The 25641-nt window shown below is 37.7% G+C and overlaps 2 protein-coding genes across 3 annotated transcripts in view; both read right to left on the reverse strand.

The window, feature by feature from the left end:
- Syt4 (Synaptotagmin 4) overlaps positions 1-6796 on the reverse strand; it is a 94318-nt gene extending 87522 nt beyond the window's left edge. Inside the window, exon 1 of the mRNA XM_087347947.1 lies at positions 1342-6796. Within this exon, the coding sequence (XP_087204073.1) occupies positions 1342-1393 (52 nt within the window). The 5' untranslated portion in view covers positions 1394-6796. The remainder of the gene's footprint in view (positions 1-1341) is intronic.
- Positions 6797-6804: 8 nt separating this feature from the next.
- Tm2 (tropomyosin 2) lies at positions 6805-25480 on the reverse strand. Of its 2 annotated transcripts, none has more exons than XM_022072383.2 (10): positions 25321-25480; positions 19220-19378; positions 17562-17687; positions 16603-16736; positions 15448-15565; positions 14980-15050; positions 14692-14767; positions 13936-13998; positions 12902-12971; positions 6805-7046 (listed from the first exon to the last, which is right to left on the reverse strand). In XM_022072383.2, the coding sequence occupies exons 2-10, from the start codon at positions 19331-19333 to the stop codon at positions 6964-6966; spliced, it is 855 nt and encodes a 284-aa protein (XP_021928075.1). In that variant the 5' UTR covers positions 19334-19378; positions 25321-25480; the 3' UTR covers positions 6805-6963. The 2 variants fall into 2 exon arrangements, with proteins under 2 accessions (XP_021928075.1, XP_021928073.1); XM_022072381.2 differs by lacking the exon at positions 6805-7046 and adding an exon at positions 9914-10046.
- Between the last annotated feature and the right edge of the window lie 161 nt (positions 25481-25641).

The following is a 25641-nucleotide window of genomic DNA, read 5'->3' on the forward strand; positions in this document are numbered from 1 at the left end:
AAATCATTGCAAAGATTATTCGCAGCTGATGCGCATCTAGCAGATGGACAACTTTTGCATGCAGGACCAACAGTGAAAAGTGAAAAATCTCTAAAATTACGAAATGGACACGCACACCAACAGTCTAGAGTATGGAGGGACAGAACTTATATCCCCCATATACGTTAATAAGAAAAAGGGCGTCTAGGTGACTCCTAGTGCCAAGAGTGTGAAAATGTAGGTTTTCTAAGGCATTGGCGTAATGATAACGGGCATGAGGAAAAAAACGATTGTAACACAAGGATAAGAACTTGCTCTGCAGGCGTTCGAGCTAACAAGTGTCAGCAGCAGTTAAAGAATTCCATGCAACTGAGGCATATTTAAGCTTAGATCTTACTAGACTAAAATATAACATATAAAGACTGTCCAAAGCTGAAAAAGAAAAATTTATGGCACGAATAAGACCCAATAACTTCAAGGCTTGAGTAGATACAAAGTCAACATGGTGGTGAAAATGAAGTTTAGAATCAAGGATGATTCCCAAATCTTTAATAGTATCCGTACGATTAATGCGGGATCCACAAAGCTGGTACTCAATACAAAAGTTTTTGTTTTCCTAGTAAATGAAATAATATTAGTTTTATTAACATTAAGATTCATAATAATAATTTTCACCTGTCAGAACTCAGTCAAGCTTTCACTATTTGACTGATTTGCAATTCGCGTTTCTTACGTTTTCCTGTAATTTATTGCACTGTAATAAGTCTTTCCAAAAAGACAATTATGAAAAAGAACATATAAAATATTAGTAGATTGTTTCCATTTGTACCAATTTTATGCATGAAATGACAGTTAATAAATTTGCATCATGAAACGAACGTCTGTGCTTTTTAAACTTGATAATTCCTAGCAATATACACCTCGTTAAGAAAAGAGGCTTCTACTGCAAATAAATCGACAGCCATTTTACAAAATAAATAAATTAAGGCTGTACATGGTCTTCAGTTCTGAATGTTCAGAAACCTTTATAGGGTTAAATATAACCTTAACTTCAGTCTGCAATTAGATATCACTTAACAGTGATTTGTTCTCATTATAATTCAGAAGTTTCATTTGAAAACACTATTTTATTGCATGATTGACCTCGTAACTATACACAAGTTCCATAACAGTAGCTTCAAAATGGTTGTAATTCTTGTTACGTCAAGACACTCATTTAAATTTACAAGTAACTGTCTGAAATGGGCATTCGACAGTATTTGAGTTAGTATAAAGTGTTTCGTGCATAGAACTAGCTGTCAGTAAGAATATTTTTTCTCACGCTGCGTCATATTACTAGTGAACTGTGGCTGGCTGTCCTACCTGTGTCAATGGCCTTGATTTCAGGTCCATCATCTGTTGTTGTGCTGACCATTACGACTCTCTGATGACTACACTTAACTTCCTTGATGAGAAAAATCCGATTTCTTAACTGGTTATTATTTTCAGCTAAAAGCCACAAGAAATTTTACTAGCCAAGACTAGACCCAAGTACGAACAGACTACATCTCACGCCCGAAGCCGGGTCAATAATGGACGCTTCTGAGCATGCGTGCTAACACAGCTCTTACGTCATCGTTCACTGGTTAAACAAAAATCGAACTTTTTAAGGCATTAAAGAATGGGCAAGGTAAGGGAAACGCTGAACAAATAATCGCTAATGTAAGCTGAGAACAGCCATGTTATGTGACTTCTTGGTATGTTTCTTTCGTAAGTCTTAAACAATGCATACTAAAAGACTGAACATTTTAATGAATTTGTAATTGCTTTAATTGTATCGCAGTCTGAAACATAATAACTCAAGTTTCATACTTTTGAAAGATGTTTAGTATACAAATGTGTGTAAGTTATTTTACTACAGGTTTCTCCTTTATAACCATAAAAACTTGTTATAATTTCCGGTTTAAACTTGATTTATAAAAAGAGCTTTGAATCAATGTTTAGAACTAATAAAATTAAAATTACTTATTCGAATCTCCTAAAATTAAAATACTGAGATGACAAATGGTAACACAGCCCCCTCCTCTCTTATCCCTGTAAAACAATATCTCCCAAATTTTTCTTAGAGGGGAAAAGCCTATGTTTCAATTTCGGCACAAGGCAAAAATAAATTTTAGTGTAGGGCCTTACATGTACTAAATAAGCGTCTCTCAAAATCACCAATTGCTAATGTTTTACGGTTCCGTTGTGCGGAATATGAGCATGAGTGTACACGGCTGCATTGCTTTCCGTTTTATTATCTAAAGGTGTCATATATTCCTAAATAACGTGTGCAATAATGCTTCCTTCATTAAAATTAAAAATCTTGAGAAATACCCTGTAATCTTGATGTTTGTTGCAATCATCACTTTGACAGACATTTCCACAATTTGTCAATGTTTTCGTTTTTATGTTTAACTACTAAGAGTTTGATAATGAAGAAAGGAATACACAGAAATATTTATTACTCTCGGGTTACCAGCCGTGTCAGGTGGTTTATTAAAGAAAACGTTTCGAGAACCATCTTTGTCCCTTGCTTCTAGATTAGAGTTAGGGAGTATTTTACTTAATCATTATTTTATGACTAGTATTGACATAGAGAAGTAATAGACAAGTATTTGAAATCTGGAAAGATGTATCTGTTCTCTTCTTGTTCTCAGTGGCTCAGTAATGCCAACAAAACTCAGAAGTAAGTGACCGAATCACGGCAGAAGCCTATGACATAAAATCAATTACAGAAGTTGCGCGCCTGTGACCCCACCCCCCGCCCAATCACAATACTTTGTTGTCGGTCTGCCATAAAGTCGTAGAAACAACCCGTAAACAGCAAAGTAAAAGCCGTATGAACATGGGCAAACAACTTGGTGTGCTGGTGACATCACAATTCTATGAAATCGATAGTAGCTTTATTAGCGATTCGAGACGCATTTGACCGTGGACTCCACTGTAAGACTTGCTGTCAAGAACTGAAGCTGGAGATAAATGTTTTTAGTAAGAGATGACCAAGATTTCTGCAGTGACCGTTACGGGCTACTTTTAACGGAAGCTCGTAAGAGAAGTATTTTGTTTATGCCTGTACCAAGACAGTAAGTGATACGTTCTAACCTTCTATATGTGCAGTTTTAATTGCGCCTTTGTAAACCGTTCTGGTGTTTGAAAGTAGTTCTACAAACCCAACACTGCATTTCTGAGCTATTCTTTGTTATATTTGTGTTTTCACCCTATAAATTAACATCTTCAAAGTAGACCAGACGCTAATGTGTCCCATTCAATTCCAACCCCTTATTTTTGGGCCTTTGTGGTGGTATATTCTGAGCTGACGTTGAAAAGCAAAGATGACAAGCCATCTCCTTGTTTCAGACAATTCTGAATAGGAGGAAATGCACTAGACAAATGTTTATTCATACGAACGTTACTAGACATTCCATTTTAATTAGCCTGGGAAGTGTAATTTGTAAACCGAATGCAATGAGAATGTTGAATAATACTTTCCTCCTAACTGAAACATCAGGTTTCTTCAAGTCTATGAACGCCTATTGTACAGGCCCACTGTACTTCCATTTTTTCCTTTAATATCTCGTGAATGCAAAATATCTGGTCGGCAGCTGATCGTTGAAATAGACACTGATGATACCCAGTAATTTCTTCTGCGTGTGGCGTTAACCTTTACAGAATAAATTTCAATGAAATTTTTATGTAATTGATTATAATATTATTCAATACTTCCTGAAGTTAGCTTTATCATACTTTTTATAAACAGGTACAATAGCAGATTTCTTTCACTGTTCTGAAAATTCTTCCTTAATCCAAATAGAATTAATGAGTTTGTGGATCTCATAAGGTAATGCATTACCGCCTGATTGGATCAGTTTAGCCGAAATTTAGTCAATACTTGATGATACATGCCCTTACAACTTTTTAATGACAACCTCAATCTCAAAAGAGCGTGGTTCTAGTACGAAGGATCCAACCGTAGTACTGAAGTCTGCCTAGCATTGTAAAGCCCATGTACTGTACATTTAGCAGTTCACAAAAGTAACTCTTCCACGTGTTCAAAGTATTTTGGGAATCTGCATGCAGATTACCAATCTAATCTTTTACCAAGTTACTTCTACGTTGGTAAACCTTCTGAAGTTTATTTATGCCTCGTGCCCGTCACTAATGTATTTGTCCTTGTTCCCGTTTCTTCATTTTGTCCTCAAAGTTCTGAAAGTTAGGTTAGGTTCACGGCCCTGGTGCATATAATATTCGGGCCTGATTCAAATGATAACAATCAAAACTTATATAGAATATTTGGGCTTCCCCGGGCCATTACGCTCTCACAAAGAAATTGTTAAGCATTTTTGTATTCATGTTCAACGCGTGAAACAGTCGTGCTCAGGAAATGAATCCCACCAACTTGATTTTCTCGTGGATTTTCGTATCTGTCCACTTTAAAAAATAGTACAACATAACAGCTTACAAAACTTGGTTTACGATATATTTTAACGCCAAAATAACCTCAGATTTTTTTATATCGCAGCTGACACGTCACGTTTCTCGCCTTTCCCCTAAGCGACAACCCGCTACTCACGGCCGGCGTTTCTGGTGTAGTTTTAAACTTTATTTATGAAGAGTCCGAAGAGACGACCCTCTGCTTCTAAACACGCCTCGCATCATGAGAACTTTTCTGTGCTTGTAGTTCTTCCAAAGAGTGTAGAATGGTTCATATACACTTTTTGTTTCAGCGTGCCCCACAAATGAAAGTCACGAGGGTTTATATCCGGTGATCGCGGAGGCCACAATTCCAGACTTATGACTCGTTCGCCGAAGACTTTATCTAACGCAAATACAGAATTGTTCGCAGTTTGTGTTTCTTTGTCCATGCACAAAACGCCTGTTATCTTCCGCGCACTAAATGTTCATCAAATCCCAACTTTTATATCATGAAGTGGCACAATGAAAAGCCAAAGGATTTGCTTTGCTCCAATATTTCTTATTCTGGTTATTTAGTAACCACTTGTAATGAACCAAGCATCCTTGTAATAAAAGTGGGCCGGCGTGGGCGAACAGTTTTCTAGCCAGCGAATCTAAGCACAAATTGGATTTCCTGTACGTCGGTGTAATCTCTGTCCCAAGCACTATCGCTTCCCCGTCTTCACGAAGCTCGGAAATATTTTGCGACAATTGTACTTTGAACGCTACACCAAATCCAAAAATGTTATACAAGTAATGAATAGGGAAGTGGCTCAGCAAGATGGTACTCCAGCCCATTTCCTGCTAACTGTGCATGAATTCCTCAAGAAATCATTCCAAAATCTACTGATTGATCGGAGTCCTCAGACATCCCGTCACAACCACCGTGACCCACACGCAGTCCCGAATTGACTAAACTGTGGTGATGCATAAATACCAGTGGCTGCACTTGGGCGCAATACCCACGAAGCCCCGATCTCAACAACGCCACCGCAGATGTCACGAAAGACTGGCGACCTGCAAAAAACTACGTGATCCATACACGGATAATAAACGGTACAGTGACTTGTTGGGCACTCGGTAAAATCGGTTCTTCGGCGTTGCTTTCTGGCCTTCTGTACGTCGACCTCTTGGTTGTTGGTTGGTTTTCAATTATAATCTGAAGCTTTCACGGCGATGAAGTATAATGAATTCTTCTCGGGCTACGAAACTTGCCAGATTGTTGAATGGGAAAAACACCGTTTTCATAAACGTTTTCGTCCTCGTCCTCAGGGTACCTCAGGAAGAATTAATTATGGTTTTCCATTAAGACGCTGTACAAACTCATTATAAAATGGAGAAGCATAGAATAGCATATGGTAAATTCTGAATGCATAAAGCGGCAGATGTTTAAGATAAAAGGGTCACGGCCTATTTTAAGGCATTCTGGCATTTCCTAGAGAACGGAAGAAAAATATTGGTCAGTATATCCAATTTTCGGAAGGGTTTCTTTCGAATGCGTTTTCCCTGTACCAAATCCCCAAAATCCCTTCTACTATTCACGAATATAAAATATATTTTTGACATAATTTTAATAATTTGTTAGGCCTCTATTATTTTATTTGTATGTATGACATATCTTTGACAAATTGTGGGTCAGTGCTGGAATTTAAGAACGTGCTTAGTGTCCAGTATTGTTCATCAGTATATAACGCGACTTTGACAATAGCTGGGGCCGCCTTTAAATTTATTAAGAACTTGCTGTAACCCTTCAATTATTCAACAGTGTGAATATAACATATCTTTGTCCGTATTTGGGCCATTGTAGACTTTTTTTTTAGAAAAAGCGACATCTGCAGTTACAATGAGCTGTGTGATGGTCTTTATGCAGAAACGCATTCCAACAGAACGTGTTACGCGATATTGCCATATATTCGGGTGCTTACATATAAATTGTACATTTTCATGTACCATAAAGGACAATGAGTGGTTACCGAAATAATATTTATTTTACTCACGTTTGTACAAACCTCACATGAATAAACATGTGTCAAACTAAACTTTACAAGTAAGAGCACACGTAAATAGCTCCAAACAATATGAGTGTGACGGGGAGATGAAAAACTTTTCTATCGCTTTAACATAAAACAATGTTTATGCATAAAACTTAATCTATCACTCTGAGATAAAATAAATCCGTTGTAATATATTATTTTTTCTTTGAAAAAGTAAAGAGTGCCCATATTTTTAAACGTGAATGAAAGACGGTATGCATACATGTTAATGTTGTCAATATGGATGAAGTATTTATACATTTTTTTTTAAATATTTGAAATTAAATATACTTGTCATTTCGAATATCAAGATACTGAACAAAATTTCCTTACCATAAAAGTATGAATCACAAATTCTGAAAGAAACAAATATAGGAATTGAAAGCCGAATCTCGTGAATGTGAGAAGTCTACCGAACGGCCCTTCTTGTGACGTCACTTCCGTCCAATTTACCTGCTGCTTCGTATGAAGGATATTTTTAATAACCAGCCAGTTCAGCGAAGGTGGAGTCCATCTCGTCAGCCAGTGACTTGTATCTATCCTTGTTGATACCCAGTTCGTCTGAGGAGAGAAAAAACACACAAATGCTTCAATAATGTGTCAACACAAATTGGAGGTACAGGATGGTTCAGCAGACTTCCGTGTCAATTTTAACACAGCGCACAGGATCTCAAACGCCATTAAAACAAACACTAAAGAAATGAAACAAGAGTTCCGAAAACTCTTCCATTACAATTGATGTAAGTTTGCACTTAAGGATTACAGTTTTGTCCAACGAACACTAACAAGTTCGGAAATAAAAGTGCAATGCAACCATTATGAGGAGTTCGCTCTGTTACTGCCCCTAGATTTTCAATTTGTGGATGCTAACGTTATATGCTGTCTGTTAAATAACTTGGAAAGCCCAGAATAACGAGAAAGGACCACCAATATGAAATTTGATCAAAATAATTTCAATGGTTCTAGGATTATGAATAGTACAACACAAATATCGCTTTTGTTTAAATATCTCCAAAAATCTAAAACTTGCGGAAAATTCTATTGGGTGCAATGGCATACTAAATTTTCCCATGCATTCTGAAAATTTGTCGCTCTAATAAATTCGCCTATTTATCTAGTATCGCTCCAGATTCGAGCAGAAATATTAGGTCTTCGTAGAAATTGTTCGTTATTATTTTCATATTTTAAACAAATTGGAGTATAACAACGAATTTTAATAAACCCCTAAAGTCATCAGACACTAATTTTCAACAAATTTTAAATATTAACACAAACATAGAAAAATATTTCAAAATGTTTAAAGAGCTAAATTTTCAACTTGTAACCGATCTTGAGCGAACTTCTGATTTTCCTTTTTAAAAAGATTTTCCAGAAACACCGTAAGTGTTAATTAATATCAGATAATTATAAATGTGATTAAATTATTCATAACCATTAAAATACGTTTTCAGACACGCATAACATTTTAAACAAATTCTATACGCACAAAACGTAAGACTTCAATACACCACGTTTCGTGGGCACCAGAAACTACACTACACTACACTACACTGCACTGCACTGCACTGCACTACACAACATTACACGACACTAAACTACAGTGCAACCTCACCGCTTCTTCAGTGGGCATTTAATTTTTGTGTACAGCATATAAAAACGCCATACGTTTCTCGTTATTTGAATACTGTCAGGAATAAATTGCTAATGACTTTTAATGAATTTAAATTACAAATTTTCTTGTATCGAATAATGTGTCGCTTCCATCCATTTCTTAACGACAAAGATATATATTTTTGTATTCATAGAGCAAAGATATATCGAAATAATGTGAAACACTTAAATGAAAACGAAGCACATAGATCCTGTGTGTCTCTCATTATGAAGAACACGTCTTTGTGTTATACTTCATATTTGTCCATTGCTTCTATAGAACAATTAGAGAGATCATAATACAAAAGAATCTAACACATAAATCGATATATAGTCATCCATTATGTGTCCAGAGTCGACAAGAGTGGGCTGCTATAAAAATAGCGTGTATCCAACCAGCTAATAAAGGACTTATGAAGACTCTACATTCTTATTGTACTAGGCAATTCCTGCAATTTTTTAAATCAGGGGGCAACGCCAGAATTCAGTCTCTAGACAACACTACTATTTATTGTGCCTGAGACAAATATCATTTTTAAATTGTATAAAAAAAATTTAAACGCAAATGTTGGAGTGTTGGTACAACATTCACTAGCAAGATCCGTTAGATGATTAATAGATTTACTGTGCAGTGAAGGTAGGAGAAATGGCGAATGTACACAGGTTTGCCTTTGCCATGGTCTCCTGTAAATGTCTGCAGAAACATCCATTCCCTATCTCAACACCACAATAAAATTACATATAAACAACTTCACTTTTACAACACGCGATAAACATATTTAGACGGCATTTTATGCAGTGGTTAGAGTCTTATTATTTCTTGGTAAGTAACGAATGAATAAAGTTATTTCCAGCAAAGCAACATAAAGTTAACATTTTATAGTGTGATTGCAAATATCTAGTAAGTGCCAGTGACCATGATAAACATTGTTATTGTTATTACTTAATTGCGATCTAAGACATTATTTTATTAAAGCAAATGTTGAACATAAAGGCTGTGTGAACAAGATTCAATGTGCCTTTCTTTTATTTGTACAATCCAGAATTATTTCAGTATTATTCAAATATAAAGAATATTCAGAAATGACTTTACAGAAGTAAATAACAACTGTGGCTGTAAATCTTACACGAACATAAAAAATAACTTAAACCACATTTCTCTAAAATTACTTTCAAAATTTGTGTTTCGTTTAGCCTAATCAGTGTTTTTTATTCGATGTCCTTTTTCAACAAAATTGAATCTTACATAATGCTTGAATGCGTCTGTCATATTTAAAAGAGTATTAACAATTTTATTGACACATACCCACTGTCAAATTAAGTATCCATAGCAGGAAATACAATAATATTAATATGAAAATTTGCTAACATGTTCAGGGCATTCTTAAGTGTAATTTGAATACAGCACGTCAACAAATATAATTCTTCAGCGACTTTGTTGCAATTTCTCAAGAAAAATATTAGGAGTATTTGAGCCAAACGCATTAATAAAAGTAGATGATACCTGCATATAAAAAATGTATTCAAAATAAATACAATTTAGTAATAACTACAGCAACATGGCAGTTACTTGTGTAAAGCATCTCTTGTTCACGCAGACTTGACATAAGCTACTACCTTGGCATGGCAGACTTGACGTGAAGAAGCAGCAGCAGACAGGAAAACTTTTAACAAAAAATTGTTAAAATGTTGACAAAGAAAGGCAGACAGTACACAGCAAAAGAAGACAGAAGATGCGCCGGAAATGTTCGTGAAGCAAAATGAAATTTGGTTTTTAATGGTTGCTGTTTTTTTGATTATTTTATTTCGGAAAGCATTCTGTGTATGTTTAGTAGCCTGTGAGTTCAGCGAAGGTCGAGTCCAAGTCGTCGGTAATCGACTTGTATTTCTCCTTTTCACCGAACAGGTTGTCTGTAACAGGAATGCAACGCCATTAATTGGTTAGCAACAGCATCAAGCACACAGATACAGCGCAGTTCGTCGACAAGGATTCTTAAACGTGGTCCTCCAGCAGCTAGCACTGCTTCACCAACAACAACTGCGGTCTGCTCATCTACTGTAGGGACCGGATTACTTGCCAGAGTTGAAGAGCAATGTGATAAGCACTGCGCGCGCACCTTCACGCACGCTTTACTATCTGTTTCCAAAACATCGTTATATTTAAAATCGCGGTATGCTTCAGTTCCTGGCGAACAATGCAGCAAATCAGAGTCATTATTTTAGAAACAGTTTCATGCTACCTGGTCGTCCGTACACCGACTAGGCCGTGCAGAGTGCAAAAGGGAACTCATCTAGAAAGTAACCTAGTCAGCAGAGAACATATCGTTGTCCAGGAATCTAACAAATGAACTCTGAATGGCGAAAGCTCAAAGAAAATACGTATGTTTGAGACATACCTACATGTATATACAAATTATGAACATTTTGAAATTTCTGAAACGAAGGCTAGGATTTAATAGAAAATTAGATTGGGTTGACATTACGTCGAGCTAATGTAGTATCTTCACCACTTTAAAGTCGTTTCGTTCATTTGAATTAGACAAGAAGGAGGAAGTAATAGATTTCCTCACAGCTGTTCATTGCCAGCTTGGGCAGTATACACTTTTACAGCATAAGGAGCATCAAACGATGTCTGGGCTTGTAGAAATAATTATCACCTTTCCATCAAATAAGATATTCACTTGAAGAACTTGTTCTGAGTAAATTTAATGAACCTGGTATTATTAAAAGCATGGATTTAGATGTACTGCAGTGCTCTAAGAGACAATATCCTGCACACTTTCATCACGACACATGAACAGAACACTGTTTTGTCTCTCCTTTAGCATGCAGACACAGCAGAAATCTTTTAAAAATAACATATCCAGTTTAAGAAACCTTGTCTCCAACGAAGCAACATAGATGATATGTGATTATGGATCTGTAGCAATTAACTTATTTATGGATTAATCATTCAACTAATTTTATTACAATCACGCAATAATATGTAAATTTATCAAACTTACATGTTTCATAGATGTATTTACATCGAGGGGTAGTTAATTGTGTTTTGTGAGTCATGGGCAGAATATATTCAAAATACGATTTAAACAGAACAAAGATCCAACAGTGAATACGGTTCATGACTAACGTCATTATTCATTGTCATATTCTGTTTGTTAATGCACGTAATTACACACCAGCCATACAAATTGCAAAGCCACCCGTTTTGTAATAGACGCCCATGTTTTCAGCCTCTTCTGACACGCCGACCGGTACTAGAGAACTAGGTTCCCTAGAGTAAACAAGCTGGTGTGACATTCTTTGGTCTGGTAGGTTAATAGTTTAGCACGACTTAACGTGTTTTATTTTCGATATAACAATTAACGTTTACGTGTGGTATCAAGAATAAGAAACGTGACCATTCAGACTTGGAATTTGCTCATGGAGTCATGTGAAGTAATTTGTCAGATGATCCTCCAGGAATCTCTTCCGCCTCCCCATTTCTAATGGACTGACACAAAAAGCCTACGTCTTTCCCACCACTGAACTTTGAAAGAACTAGGAGGGAATAGTGTTATTCACAAGAACATGTGTACGTGATAAAAGGAAACCGAAAAATAAAGCTCGTACAACAAATTTTTGGCTGTACTGGAAGATTGGAAATACATTTTCAAACTAGAATTGAGAACCGGTATAAATTAACCGCCGGTCTAGGAACACTGGTCTTTGAAGTCACTTCTAAGTCATTGCGTAGTTAGTAGGACACCGAGAACTGAATTTTGATACAATTTTTTTTTTTTTTTGGGGGGGGGGGGGGGGAAAGTCAAATCTATTAAATTTACATTCTATTATTCACAAATCGAAAATTCTGTTGGGTTAAATTTGATAATTTTAGTCAACAAATTTTTCTTTCCTAATTAAATCCGAAAAGTGTGTGAGATGTGTTTTGTGAAATCGTATTCATGGCAATTCATAACAGTTTTCGAATTTTAAAAATTAGTTACTCCCCAGTCACCGTAAATACGCAGAACCTTGATACTGACGTCTGACTAATTATCACAATATAGCAATTTCTTGGGGTTTTAGTCAGCATTCGTCCAGTGAACAGTTCGGATGCTGTAACTCTTACACAGACATTAAAAGTCAAAATTAAAGTTTAAATTAGTAAAATTCCAAAAATTAAAAGAAAACTAAGGATCCCTGAATAGGGATAAGATAGCTTGATGTTCTATGAATGGGATATTATCGATTGTTTTTGTTTCGCTTCTGTAAGACAGAGACACATCCGAATATGGTTAGCACCAAAGGAGAATATAGGAATAGTCACACTTGTTCCTACCACAAATTCATCGGAATCTCTTCTTTAGATCTGCCTACAGAAAAATTTTCATAGTATCTAGATCTGAAACCACATAAATACGAAGCATCACGCCGCTCACAGGCTCCATTAAAGTTAACGCGGTAAACGTTTGTTCGATACTTCTAATTTTCAAAGCACCTTCTTAGGAAAAGAAAATATTGTTGGCGTGGGGTATACCAATGAATTATCAGCTCGACTTATTGGATGTTATTTAAAATAATTAAATTTTCAAAAGTGGCAAAAGCAGTTGAGGTAATACGTTTGTCACCTTTGGAGTTTCCATTCAATTATTTGAATGTTGTGTGTCATTTCAAATTACCCAAACTGGGCAACATTGTTTTAGTTACTTCAATGACGCCAACTTAACAGATAGTTTACCGGATAAATTTGGTGGTTAGTGTGTGAGGTAATGAAACACACGTACCTTCAAGCCTGTCGACTTCTTTCTGGAGTTTCTTCACGGATTTCTCAGCGAATTCTGCTCGCGCCTCAGCCTGCATCAAGAAAGTTCAATACAGTGTTTGTGTTCCAGCTGATTAACCCTCACAACTTACTCCTCCAATAACCAAACAAAAACTCCATGTCTGATGCATGTACTGTGCTCTTAAGATTCATTGCTCAGTTTAAATTAAAAACTTTGTACTAGCAAATGGCATATTCTCCTATCTTCGATACATTCGATCTGGTAGGCAGGCGTATAATCGGTTAGTTGCCCGCCGGCTTCTCATCGTAGAGACCCAGGTCAGTACATGAAAGATCTGTGTTAAACAAAGTAGAACTGGGACAAGTCTACGTCCTAGTCTATTGGTTTTACGCCTATCAGTTATGGGCTAATTCCATTGATGCTTGATATTTACTCATGTGTCATCTGGGAGATGTCCACTTCCACGCAGACATAGCTTCGATACATCGCAATAAGAAAGAGAATGCATAGTGGTGCGACATCTGTTGTGTATATGAGACATTACACTAACGACGACAAACAAGTGAAAAGCGTGTTTTACGTTCAAGTATTTTACATCATCTAACAAATTGCAATTTCGTAAATAATGTAAAATATTCGTAGTGTTTTAACAATCTACTTGAGTGTAAATGTTTTAACTACAAGTCTGAAATCAGTTTGAAGCGGCTTCTGGAATGTTAATAAATGTAAGGAAATTAATTGACACGGTAAGTGAAAAAACTGTTTCCATTTTCTAAAAACAGACAATCACGATAATAAAAACAACGTCTACGTAAAAGTGTTGTAAGTCTCCCGAACAACTTCTGTAAGTATTGTACTAGAGCTTCAAATCACCCACCAGCATCCGTTAACTCGCCTGTGGCGAGTATGATAAATGGACTTCCCTCTTGTTCTAGTGAAATATGGTTCGAAGACGACTTTCCTAATCAACGACTCGACAATCATAAGCAATTCCCAACGCGTGTGGATCATTTCCGTGGATTCATTAAACTTACCTCCTTTAGCTTCACAGACAGGCTTTTGATTTGGCGCTTGTATTCCTCCACTCTTTGGTTGGCCTGAAATACGGGAAAGTAAGTTTGGGTACAGTAAATCTCCTCTTAATATCAGCATATTACAGTTTTACACAATCACTCGCATATAACGTAGGCGATCTAACAATTAAACAATCTCATTAATTTGTGTAAAAAATTCTTCCGCAAAATACCATTTCTTATAATTGTATGTTTGAACAATTTCCCGAATTCTGAACGAAAACGCAAAACCATTTTCTTAGCTCATCGACTCCATGAAGCAGACTTCTTGTTGGGAACCTAAAAGCCGTTCAGCTAGTCAACAAATTCCATGCCTTAATAGAATATTAAAGTTTATTACAGTCCTCACAAGAACATGCCATTCGTCTCTAAGTTGAACCAACTTTGATTTTTTGAAGATCTACTTTAGCATTATTCCCCTCTCAGTTTGGGGTTTTTCTAAATATATTTAAATTAATCTAACGACTTCATAGATATACAGAATTCAATTGACAATGTTCGTACAAACAGATCTGTACAAATTCGTGAATAACAAAGATGATAGTTATCTTTTAAATATCCTTAAAATACGAAAGGAGTACTTAAAATTATTTTCTATTGAAACAGACAATCCAATGGATCCACAAATGGAGTCGACTATTGGTTTATAATCGATCTTTGAAATGAACGGGCTACAGTCTTCCGATTGCCAGACTAAGTGTTTTAAATCATGCATACCTTTTCTTCAGACACTTCCAGAGACTTCAAGCTGTTGCCGACGACCTTCAACTCTTCCTCAAGCTCCATGATCTTTCTAAAAAGAATTAAATTTCCATACTTAAGGTAGCGTACAGAAACTTCGAAAATTATACGCAAGTACATCTTTGTAAAACAAAAGAATTAATGAAAATATTGATCTTACATGTGCTGCAAATGCTTATAAAGTTAATCGAAAATATGTATATTTTTAAAGTTCTGATGTAGGGTCTAAATAGCTAATAAAAATGTAAGATAAAAGAAACTCACGATTCTCCGGTCTTCACTCGGTCCTCAGCCACTTCCAGCTCATCTTCAACGTTTGCCAGCTTCTGGGTCACCTGTTAACAAAACCTACAAATCAGGCCCTGTTATGTAACTGAATGGACCTTATTAGCCCACGATGGGGAAATTTTGTTACGGCAGGAGAACACAACACACAAAAACGCGGACATACGCCCATTCGTTAAATGGGACTCGAACCCACGATCTCAGTGTTTGAGCGGTCAGGATCCACGCCTTTGACCGGAACATTACTCTGATCTGTGAAACTCTAAAACTATCCTGATAAAGACCAGTGGTCACCTAGCCCATGAGGGCGCTTAAGTCTCTGGCTAATTATAGATTGGTGAGGTCGTATAACTGTAAGTTCTGTTGAATGAATAGTTCATCTATCGCCACATAACCACTCGCGCGCATCTGAGTTAAGATAAGTTTGATGCAAAGAGATTCAATCACCTCGTCAGACTTGCCGTCGGCGTCCTCAGCTAGCAGTCGGGCCTCCTTGAGCTGGTTGGTCAGCTGGTCCATCCTCTCCTCGTCCTGAAGACTACGGTTCTCGAATACCTTGCACATTCTGTGAAAAAAGAGTGCGATCTGCCTTAGAAAGAAACAAGGAAAAAAATAGGAAAGACTGCAAAGTTTCCGGATGTGATCGTGTCAATTCTGCATCCTTCATTTTATGTATAGGCATACTTTTGGTCAGCTGTTTGGTTGCTTAATAATGATTCGTTTATGTGGAGAAGTTGCATAGTTTTTGTGGTGATTGAGTTACCAAATTACAGAGTGGGCGGATGAAGATGAAGTGTGAAATGTTGAGCCGTGTAGTCTCCAAGAAATTGACCGACATTTCAGGAGGCGACAAAATAGAGGAGGCATTAAGCTCATCTGAAACGTGTTAAGTTTTGTCAGATTACACGGCGCAACATCCCACAAGACAGTCATCTTCACCTGCGACGAAAATGACCGTAAAGGTCAACAAATTAGCCAGTCTCCAAGCCGTAGTTCAAAACCAACATGTCCCTAATATGAAGTCAACCTGCTCACAACTATAGCCTACCAGAATATTCTGTACTACATTTTTATATCTGATCGACAGTTTAGACGTTGCAGCGCATAAAACACTGCAAACTGAAGCAATGTTGCGCTGGTAATCAACCGCTTAACCATGAAAACGTACAGAGGTGTGGAGGTAAAGTTCCACTCATTCTTAACCTCGTCACTGACACACAAGACGAGAAGTTGCAAATATTAAAAAAAAGCAGTGATGCCAGATGCGCCGATACAAAGATGTACGAGAATGGAGGAATAGCAAAACAGCTTTACAGCTGAGCTCTGCTACTTGTCAGGTCCTGTGTCATGTCATTTGATCAGGCAATAAAGACAAGAACGATGTCAGTCACAAAACTGACTGAGCTTTGGTTTCATCAAACACGAGGAAAAGAGTGAATACACGAATTGCTGAACCTGGTGGAAGTTTTCAAGGCTTAACACGACATTTATTTTCTGATCTCAGTGTAGTTCGTTTTTTGATGAACAGAACATGTATCAGAAATGGGTTGCGTGACTTTCCGACCATATGTATTTGACTATTCCCTCGTAATATAAACTAACCGGCTGGCTTCATCAGCGGCTTCTGAGGCTTCGTGCAGTTTCGTGAGAGCCGTGCCCGACCTCTCCTCAGAGCGTTCAAGATCCTCTTCAATTAGCTGCACTTTCCTGTTCAGTGCTGCCATCTCGCTCTCGGCCTGTAAAAATATAATAACGATGTCTTCATTTGTTTTCAAACACTTGATTTAGACGCTTATATCTGTGGATAAATCTAGGGTTCACAATGCTGCTCGTACAATCAAGAGTTTACTGTATTATTACGAATTTAATGGCAATCTAAATCAAGAATTTGCTGTGTTTTTATCATGAGTTTAAACAGTTTATGTCAACTGTTTGCTGTGTTGTTATTGTAAGTTTTAAAGGTCATCTAAATCAGACAGAACGAATGTGTTATGGAGTCCTGATAATGAAAATTAATTTTAATGGCGAGAATATAACTACTACACTCCAAGAATGTGCGGTGGGCATATAAGTAAGTTCTACACTGAATGTGGAGGCTATGCGTTTTTTTCCTGAAAGGTTGATTCCCACCTACAAGGATACACATAGCGAAAACCCAGAAGAACACAACTGGTATTGAAAATTAAACATTCTGTAAGTGGAGCATATCAAAATTAACAAACATGTAATTTAATTCGAGATATTAAATTTCATGCAGCTTTGGAAAAAATCGATAAAGATATCGAACATTATTTAATTCTATGTGGAGTATCGATTATGTTGGACTAATGCAAGTCAAAACTCGATTTTCCAAGCAACGATTGATACTTTCCTGCAGTGCCATATTCCATCTAAATTTACTCGTTAGTACCGGAAATAAAATACGAGAAACGGACATGAATCTCCATAATCATTTTTCGGGATATAGACCACCTGTATTCACATCTAATGTTAAACCAGGTGGTCCATACAGCTCGTACTAGGCTTCATAGGGTCAAACAACCTATGCCTCATTAACTCACGGCCTGCAGAGCCTTCTCCTTCGCTTCCAGGTCCTTGTTCGCCTGCTCCAAGTTCTTCTTAGTAGTCTCCGAGTCCTGCTCCAACTGGGCTCGCCTCTTCTCCAGGTCTCTCACGTCCTCGAGGATCTGGAGCACAAATGCCATCAAGAGCGTCTTATAATTTGTATCGAAGAATAACAATTGCAACATTATAAAACGGCTCTGTGTCTCTCACTGATTTTAATTCCTAGTTTTCCTCCGGTTTCTTTAAAATGGAACTAAACGGCACGGGCAGGACCATTATTACTTTTATTATGCATTAATTTTCAGCCTTTAACACCAGAGAGCAGAGTCTTCCTTGAGAGAATCTTAATTCGCTCTGCTAGACAAGAAATTCCTCGACTATTAAGAAACTCGAAGGCGCATTACCGTGTTCAACACATCACGTTACCGGCCCTTCTTCTGAACTAGATAAATCTAATCCACAACCTTCCACACTCTTTCTCCAAGATTAATTTTAATATTATCTTTACACATACGCCTACGTCTTCCAAATTCTCTTCCCCTTCACGTTTTTCAATAAAAATGTAAGCGTTTTATGCGTGCTACATGCCACCTCAACCTCCTCGGTCTGATATTCGTAATATTTGTGAAGAATACAAACCATGGAGCTCCCCAATACGTGATTTTCTCCAGTCTCTTCTCACTTCATCCTTCTTAAGTCCAACTGTTCTCCCCACACCCTATTCTCAAATAATTTGTGTTCTCCCCTTAAAGTTAAAGACCAAATTTCATTCCCGTACAAATCAAAATTTAATATTATACTTCTGTACATTTTGATCTTTACTTCTTGAATTAGCATACGGAAGACAAAAGATTCTGAACTGCATGGTAGCAAGTAATATCCGAGTTCGCTCTTAATTTCCTAGTTAATGCAATTCTTATCCGTCACTGTCGTTCTCATACGTTGCCATATTATCTGGGATTTATATTACGTGCCCTTAAAAAGCCACCCATCAACAGTCACGTTCCTTCGGTACAAAAACAAATTATAAGCATGACCACCCCGTATAACAGAAAGAGTTCGTTGTTAATTCCTGTCAGATGTGACTAAACTTCCAAAACTGAAAAATATATTCAGTTCAATTCTAAAGGGTTTTAACGACGGTAGTTTACACTTAAAATTATTCATTGTCAGGACTTTTTCCATCGTCTGTTCTTCAAAACCACGATGTTTCGGAGGCTGGTTCTGTCTCCTATTCTGTTCGGTCTCTTAGATAGAGCTAGTCTCTGCCACTGTCACCTGAAGACAAAGACAGGACCAGCCTCCGAAACGTCGTGGTTTTAAAGAACAAACGATGGAAAAAGTCCTGACAATGAATAACTTTAAATATATTCAGCATTAGGAAAGCAGCCTCAATACGGATCCTTTACAAAGTGCAATTAAAGTGTCGAAGAAAACTGATTAATGCCTAGAGACTGCTTAGAGAATAAACTTGTAGCATTGTTTTAGGTAAGTCCTTAAACACAGTCTGTGTATAATTGTGTTACTCGGTAATGTCTTGTCTGGATACATATTATTAAATTATTAACGAAAATCAGCAAATGATTTTTGATGCGAAGTAATATTCAAATATTCGAGAAGTGAGTGCAGAATTCTATTTCCATTGTTTAGTAACCTTATCGGCCTTCAGATTGGCCTCCTTGGCCTGTCCCTCGCAGGTGTCGGCCTTGTCCATGGCACTGTCCTTCTCCATCTTCATCGCCTGCATCTTCTTCTTGATGGCGTCCATGATGGCGGCTTCTTTGTTCTCCCCCTCTGCTCAAGAAATTTACAACTGCAACAAGAAAGTGACAAAACTCATAAATACCTCGTATGATATAGGATTTGAGACTTTCGCGGCGAGTACAACCAATAAAATCTTCTCGGGCAATTACCGTAGTAAACCGACGTTTCGGGAACCAACTCTGTCCCCATCATCAGGGTTCTGATGACGCGGCTGATTGCCCGAGAAGATTTTATTGTATACCTCGTATGTTCCTCTTGTAATATTTTTAAAAGTCACAGCCAGGAGATAAGCAGGAAGCATTTAAAAGTACTGGATTTCCCTTAATTAATTTTTGTAAGCACCAAGTTTGTTTAATCACTAGAAGAAACGGGGGTCTATAAGATCTACAAGGCACATATTTCTTTATATCATTAAAACGTCTGTACATCTCTTGTAAATAGTAATGGTAATATTTCTGTTATTTTTCAAAATAATACTTTTGCATTCGTCATACGAAATAGGCCTATGATATGGGTAATTTCACCCATTCTCCGGCGGTTTTGTTAAAATTTAGATGACACAAAAAATTATTCTTTTATCTTCCTGTTTATTTGACTCGGTAACAGATTATACAACTCCCACTCAGGAATCAGCTTTCTACTGCCATGAGACAACTGCTTATCAACTCTATCAGCTGCTGAATTCGTGTAGGGTAGAATGTTAGGACGACTGGAAATAGTGAAGCAGTCTGATTCAAGCAGTTACGATGCTAATTCGGGAAGAATTTCGTTGGTGTCTCATCCGAGGAACGTGTATCGTCACTGAGATTTCTCGTGTCATTCCGTCTCTGCACGTAAGTGCTTTGATAGTCGAACAAACCTAAAACAAACGACAGGGCACCTTTCTGCATTCTTTCCACGTCATAATTCCCTAACATCCTATTACTAGACGACATATTTACTTACGATGCGATTTAAACCCGTCATTAAATAACTTGGTCCCTCCTGCAGAATGGAGGACATTATCTTTTTAGATAGGCCATGAGAACTCCTTCTCCAAATCAAATCAACCAGGTCCACCCCAAGACCTCCCTACAGTTGATCGACCTACCAGCTGATCATTTTGGGGGATACTGATATTGTATGAGTACCCTAAAATCCTTCAGTTATCGCTACAGTTGGCAGCAGTGTGGTGTGTCTGGCGTGCTGTAAGAGTTTAAAAATACACGACACATATTTTGACAAGTCTTGGGCTACTGCAAAGTGGGAAACCTATTGGTGTTTATAGAATTTTCTAAGGTCAATGGACTAACAGAAACCAAAGCCCCACTATGCAAATTCCGTAAGTGACAGCAACCCGTCAGTTAAATGAAGTTTTACTCTTGTATCAACAGCGTGCATGATGCACAGTAATGCGGAAGAATAGGCCCTCGTACACAAGCCCATCTGACAACACAGTGGCGTGCAGTCCTACGGGTAATAAGCAGAGTTTATATTCATGTCTAATTACGCAGTGGCACCCGGCTCAATGGTAAGTACTTTTATTCTGAATGATATTGCACAGGATGGATGTTTTATAAGAATAATCGGATTTTAAACAATGAAATGACATCGCCCTGATGATGGAGGTAGCAAAGACCTCTGAAACGTCGGTAAACTGATACCACAGTACACGGCGCAACAACACAGAAGAAAGCCATATTCAATAAAATGACAATTCAATTGAAAATTTTGAATTTTAAGAAACTTCTATCCAGTATAAGAATGGCTATAAATTAAAGTATACGACACCCACCAATAATTTCAAGGCCTTCAGTCAGAATTAACTGAAAACTGTCCACACAGAATCTTACAGTCTACGCGAATCACAGGTGACACAATCGATAGAAAAACGTACATAAAAAATTTGAGAAATCGAGAATGTTTTAAAGTAAATTAAAATTGAGTAAAGAACAAAGACAGAAATAAATTACGGCAATGTTCAAACTGTTGTAGTTTAGATAGATATGTCTGAATATTATCAATCACAGTATCCTAAACATACGGTCCCAGATTCTAAGCTTTACATATGTAAACGTATAAACATATCTGAAGCTGTTTCGTATCTTTTTGCAAGACAGGTGAGCGCTGGAGCCCTGCCATTTATTCTATCACGCTCCCACGGCAGGAAGTATTTGTGGAGGTGTTCATGTGAGCCTCAATAAGTACTGATCGCTTGGTACAGGCCTGCGAGAACTGCAAAGTTCGTTCATTTGTTGGCTAACAGCGCCATTTCACAAAATAAACAAAAACACTAGCAGCACTGCATAACGTTTACCTATTTTTAAATCTCTAAAATTAACCCACAACCCCAGGCAATTTTATCTCATCTCGGGCTCCTACTTCAAATCTTTGTCTCAGTTGCAGGCATCAACATGTTACATGAAACATGTCAGCGATTCTGTGTCTTTGCCTAAATATACATGCGTCAAGTCAAATAGAGGTTTTCAAGGCGGTGAAGAGCTTATTTGTGTGGCCCTTCGGATTATGACATCGTGTAGGTTTGTTAAGTGATTACCAACCATTGTTTCAGAGAAACTTTTTGCCTCTGTCTTCTTCGTGTTAAAATCCAGAACACTATGTTCTGAAACAACTCCGGAAAAAAAACAGTAACAGTAGTGATATGAAACTGTACCTGTGCTTATCATAAAGAATTCTTGTAGAAAACTCATATTTCTTCAAATGGCGGACCTACTCCCCTTTAATCCATACGCCGTATAAAATATATATATATAAATATTGACGAAAAAATCCTAAAAATTACTATAGTACCACGCGATTTTGATAATGCGAAAAATCAGCTGTGTCAGAACCACAACTCACTAAGGCACACGAATCGTGAACTTAAATCAAAGAGGGGGCAGAAATGTTTGACTGCAGAGTCTATGGCGGAGGCTTTGTGTCGCTTTTAACTAGGAGATGTATAATAGTCGAAAATGTAGGTAACGTTGGGTAACCTGTGGTTTGAGTAACCACTTCACACTAACAGCGACGAGAGGCACGACCATCCCTTGTCGGCCGTCATTCAGCATATTCACAGCTATCCTCAGAGCCTAGAAACCGTCTCCTACATCCGAAGCCTGAGGACGCTGAAAAGAGACCAATGTAACATGGCTAATAACTTTGAAATTACATTTAATACTGGCGAAAGAGTTTCTCAGACGCTGAAAAACCTCTAAACCCACATACGCGTACAAATTATTTGATAAACAATGGTAAATAAATATATTTTTCTTAAAGTTTATATAAAACGGCTGTTTAAGGGATCGTCGTATAAAAAGTCGCCTTTGCCGATTGTCATCTGTCATTTTCAATGTCTTCCCCTCATTTATGTCTTCCAATATCAAATATAATTTCTCTTGCGTATCGAACGTATCCCAGCATGTGGTCACCAGTAATATGCGTTCTAATTCTTGGTTAGGCGTTCTGGATTAAGTAGAACAGCTGCTCACGACAGGTACTACCAAATACTGGCGACATGAAGAAACCATGTTTTGCTTTATTTTTCATCATAGTAAGTGGCACAATATTATAATGCGAAAACGAGGGCTGCATAAAATACATCAGCGGACCACTGCAGGTTTAAAATAAGTGTCACACATCCTGTAAGACAGAATTAACAATGGGTACTATATAGTCTTAGTTACTGAGAGCGTCGATAATTAACCATAAGCAAACAAATAAGTTAGATACTATTATATTTTGCTCAACAAATTCCATAGAGCTTAATTCGTCAATAAATTCCCTACCTTTTATAGAACCCACAGATTCATTATTCTATTTCCAAGAACCTGCCACTAGCTGGAACTTTAGCCAGATTAATCAAGTCCATAACCTCCAAGTCTATTTCTTTAGGATCCATCTTAATATTATCCTAACGTCTACGCCTAGATCTCACAAATAATCTCTTCCGTCCAGATTCATGGACCAAAAATTGTCATTTCTCATACTCCCATGCATATTACATAACTTACCCAATTTTCTATCCTTTATTTAATCGCCCTACTAGTATCTAGTGAAGTACACAAAACATAGAACTCACCAACATTAAAATTTCCTGCATCCTCCCATTAGGTACTTATTTACACAATTAAGTTATATTTATTAATTTCCCTCTATTTTATTTCATACCGTGCTCAGTGACGAGCTTGAGTTTCAAGATTATGACACTGCCCTCACGATACGATCTGTAATATTCACTGCAACATCTCCGGAATCGGTACTGGTGGCACACACAATTATCGGGACTGTGAAGTCCTTTGGCCACTTGTGTTAATTACGTGTCCTAATTTGACCTACTTCTCGACTTTATTTTCAGCGCCTCTAGTGTTAGAACTGCTGTACTAGTAATTTTGCTTTTGCTATTCATTTTACGCACGAATCAGGTCTGTTGTATTACTGTCTTAGGCACTCTTCCTAAGATATGTTTAGTGCCAGCAGTAGAAGCATCAGTTCTATTTTTTTTTAAAAAAAAATTCAAACCGTCTTAATTCCTTAGTGATCTGTAAGAAGGGCTTAAGTCAACAGGAATTACTTTCGACAAAAATCCTTCTTCCCGAGCGCCAAAGAATTTTATGGGGAGCTGCTCGCCCGTAGCGAATCCCACGAGCCCATGGTTCCGTTTGATCGCTCTGCTAGGGTTAGAAGCTAGTGAAACCGCCCACATTTACGGAGACACCCGAGACGGGGGAGACTTCGCGCGCCTTAAGCAGAAAGCATACTGGAACACGGTGAGTACGAACCCAGTACCTAACAGACCTCGTTCAGTGTCCTACAGCTAAAATTAGAATACATACGACACTACCATACTATAACGTGACGTCATCTCACACTGCGTTCTCTTACACGTCAGCACTAAAAGAAAATTGCTACCACAATAGTATGTTAAAGACTCAGGCACGAAAAAGTAGTTTCTCTTGGTTTTTAACATTGTAATTAAGCGCCTTGTATTATAGTATGTCTGAAATTAAATCACGCCATTTCCTTAGCAAGAACTGTACCAAGATATTAAAGATAATTAGATTCGCAGTCGTTTCAGACTTTGTACGGTTTCCCACGAGGTCCGCATAAACTACAGTTTCACATTGTTGTTCCAGTATTTACAAATACAGCTGCTTGTTTCCTGTTTCGTCGTGGCCGAGTGGTTATCACTCCAACTTTGTATTCAAAAAGTACCGATTTCAACTAAAAATAGACTATCTTGACTGGAGATTTTCGCGGTTTCCCTCAGTCTGTCCGGGCATGTGCCAAGAAGAACTTAAACTCTTTCAAACTGGAAGTTTATCTGAATAACATTTGAAAATTCAGTTCCTACCTCAAAGAAAACAACGCGTCTCCATGTGTTAACATGCAAAGTTATTGATTGTTAAAACATGAAGTAGTTATAGATAAACTGGACTTCAAAACTAAAATAGGCCACTACCACTTCCTTCTATATCCTTTACGTGATCTTACTACTCATTTTTGTATAGTTTGTGAGTTGCTGATAGTGTGGTTAAATAAACCACAACAAAACTCTCCCCTCCACTCTTCTGTCCCTCTCTCTCTCTCTTTCTTAGTATGCATTGTTATGTAATAATATTTCTTACCCATCAATTAATGCGACCACCAACATTCTAATTTTAAAATTCCCTGTGTAAAATTTCGTAATACTAATGGCTTACTGAGATCATTTTCAGAAACAAAGACAGAAATTATTGTATTACTGTGTGATTTGAACTGTAACTGAATTTTCAGTAAATCTGTTACATAGCCGACAATTAAACCTATGTAAAAAGTGAAGCTTTCGCAGAGACTGAAGTTGGTGAAAGACTCTTGGGTTGGTAGAAGATATGGTTTATTCACCACTCAGCCACCTGGCGCGGCTTGTAACCCGAGAGTCTTTCATCAATTAAAACTATGTCTGAGGTTAACAAAAGTTCAGGGCGTGTGTCTGTCTGAAGGAAGAAAAGAAATCACGAAACTAGGACTTACCTGTTGGAATGCGCTGCCGACGGCGGGATGAGTGCTAGGAACAGGCAGCAAGCAGCAGTGGCCGGCGCTAGCGTCCCAGAAGCCCCGTACTAGCACTGGCGTCGCTGTGGGAAGAACGGGATCCTCCCTCACACAGCGGCTCCCCGGGAGGGACCCAAAAATGGCGAGCCAACCACCGCGGAGGGAGGGGAGGCCATCGAAGATACTATGAATGACATGACCGTCGTATTTTTGGAAGACAGTTTAATTCGCGTGTTCGTGAAGGGGGAGGAGGATTATTTGAGGAGAAACAGCTCCCATTTCCCCTCTGCCCCCTATTTC

The sequence above is a fragment of the Zootermopsis nevadensis genome, unplaced genomic scaffold (genome assembly GCF_977971745.1).
Source record: "Zootermopsis nevadensis isolate Lab colony 2312 unplaced genomic scaffold, Znev_1.0 Znev_ptg000012l, whole genome shotgun sequence".
In the NCBI taxonomy this organism is placed as follows: domain Eukaryota; kingdom Metazoa; phylum Arthropoda; class Insecta; order Blattodea; family Termopsidae; genus Zootermopsis; species Zootermopsis nevadensis.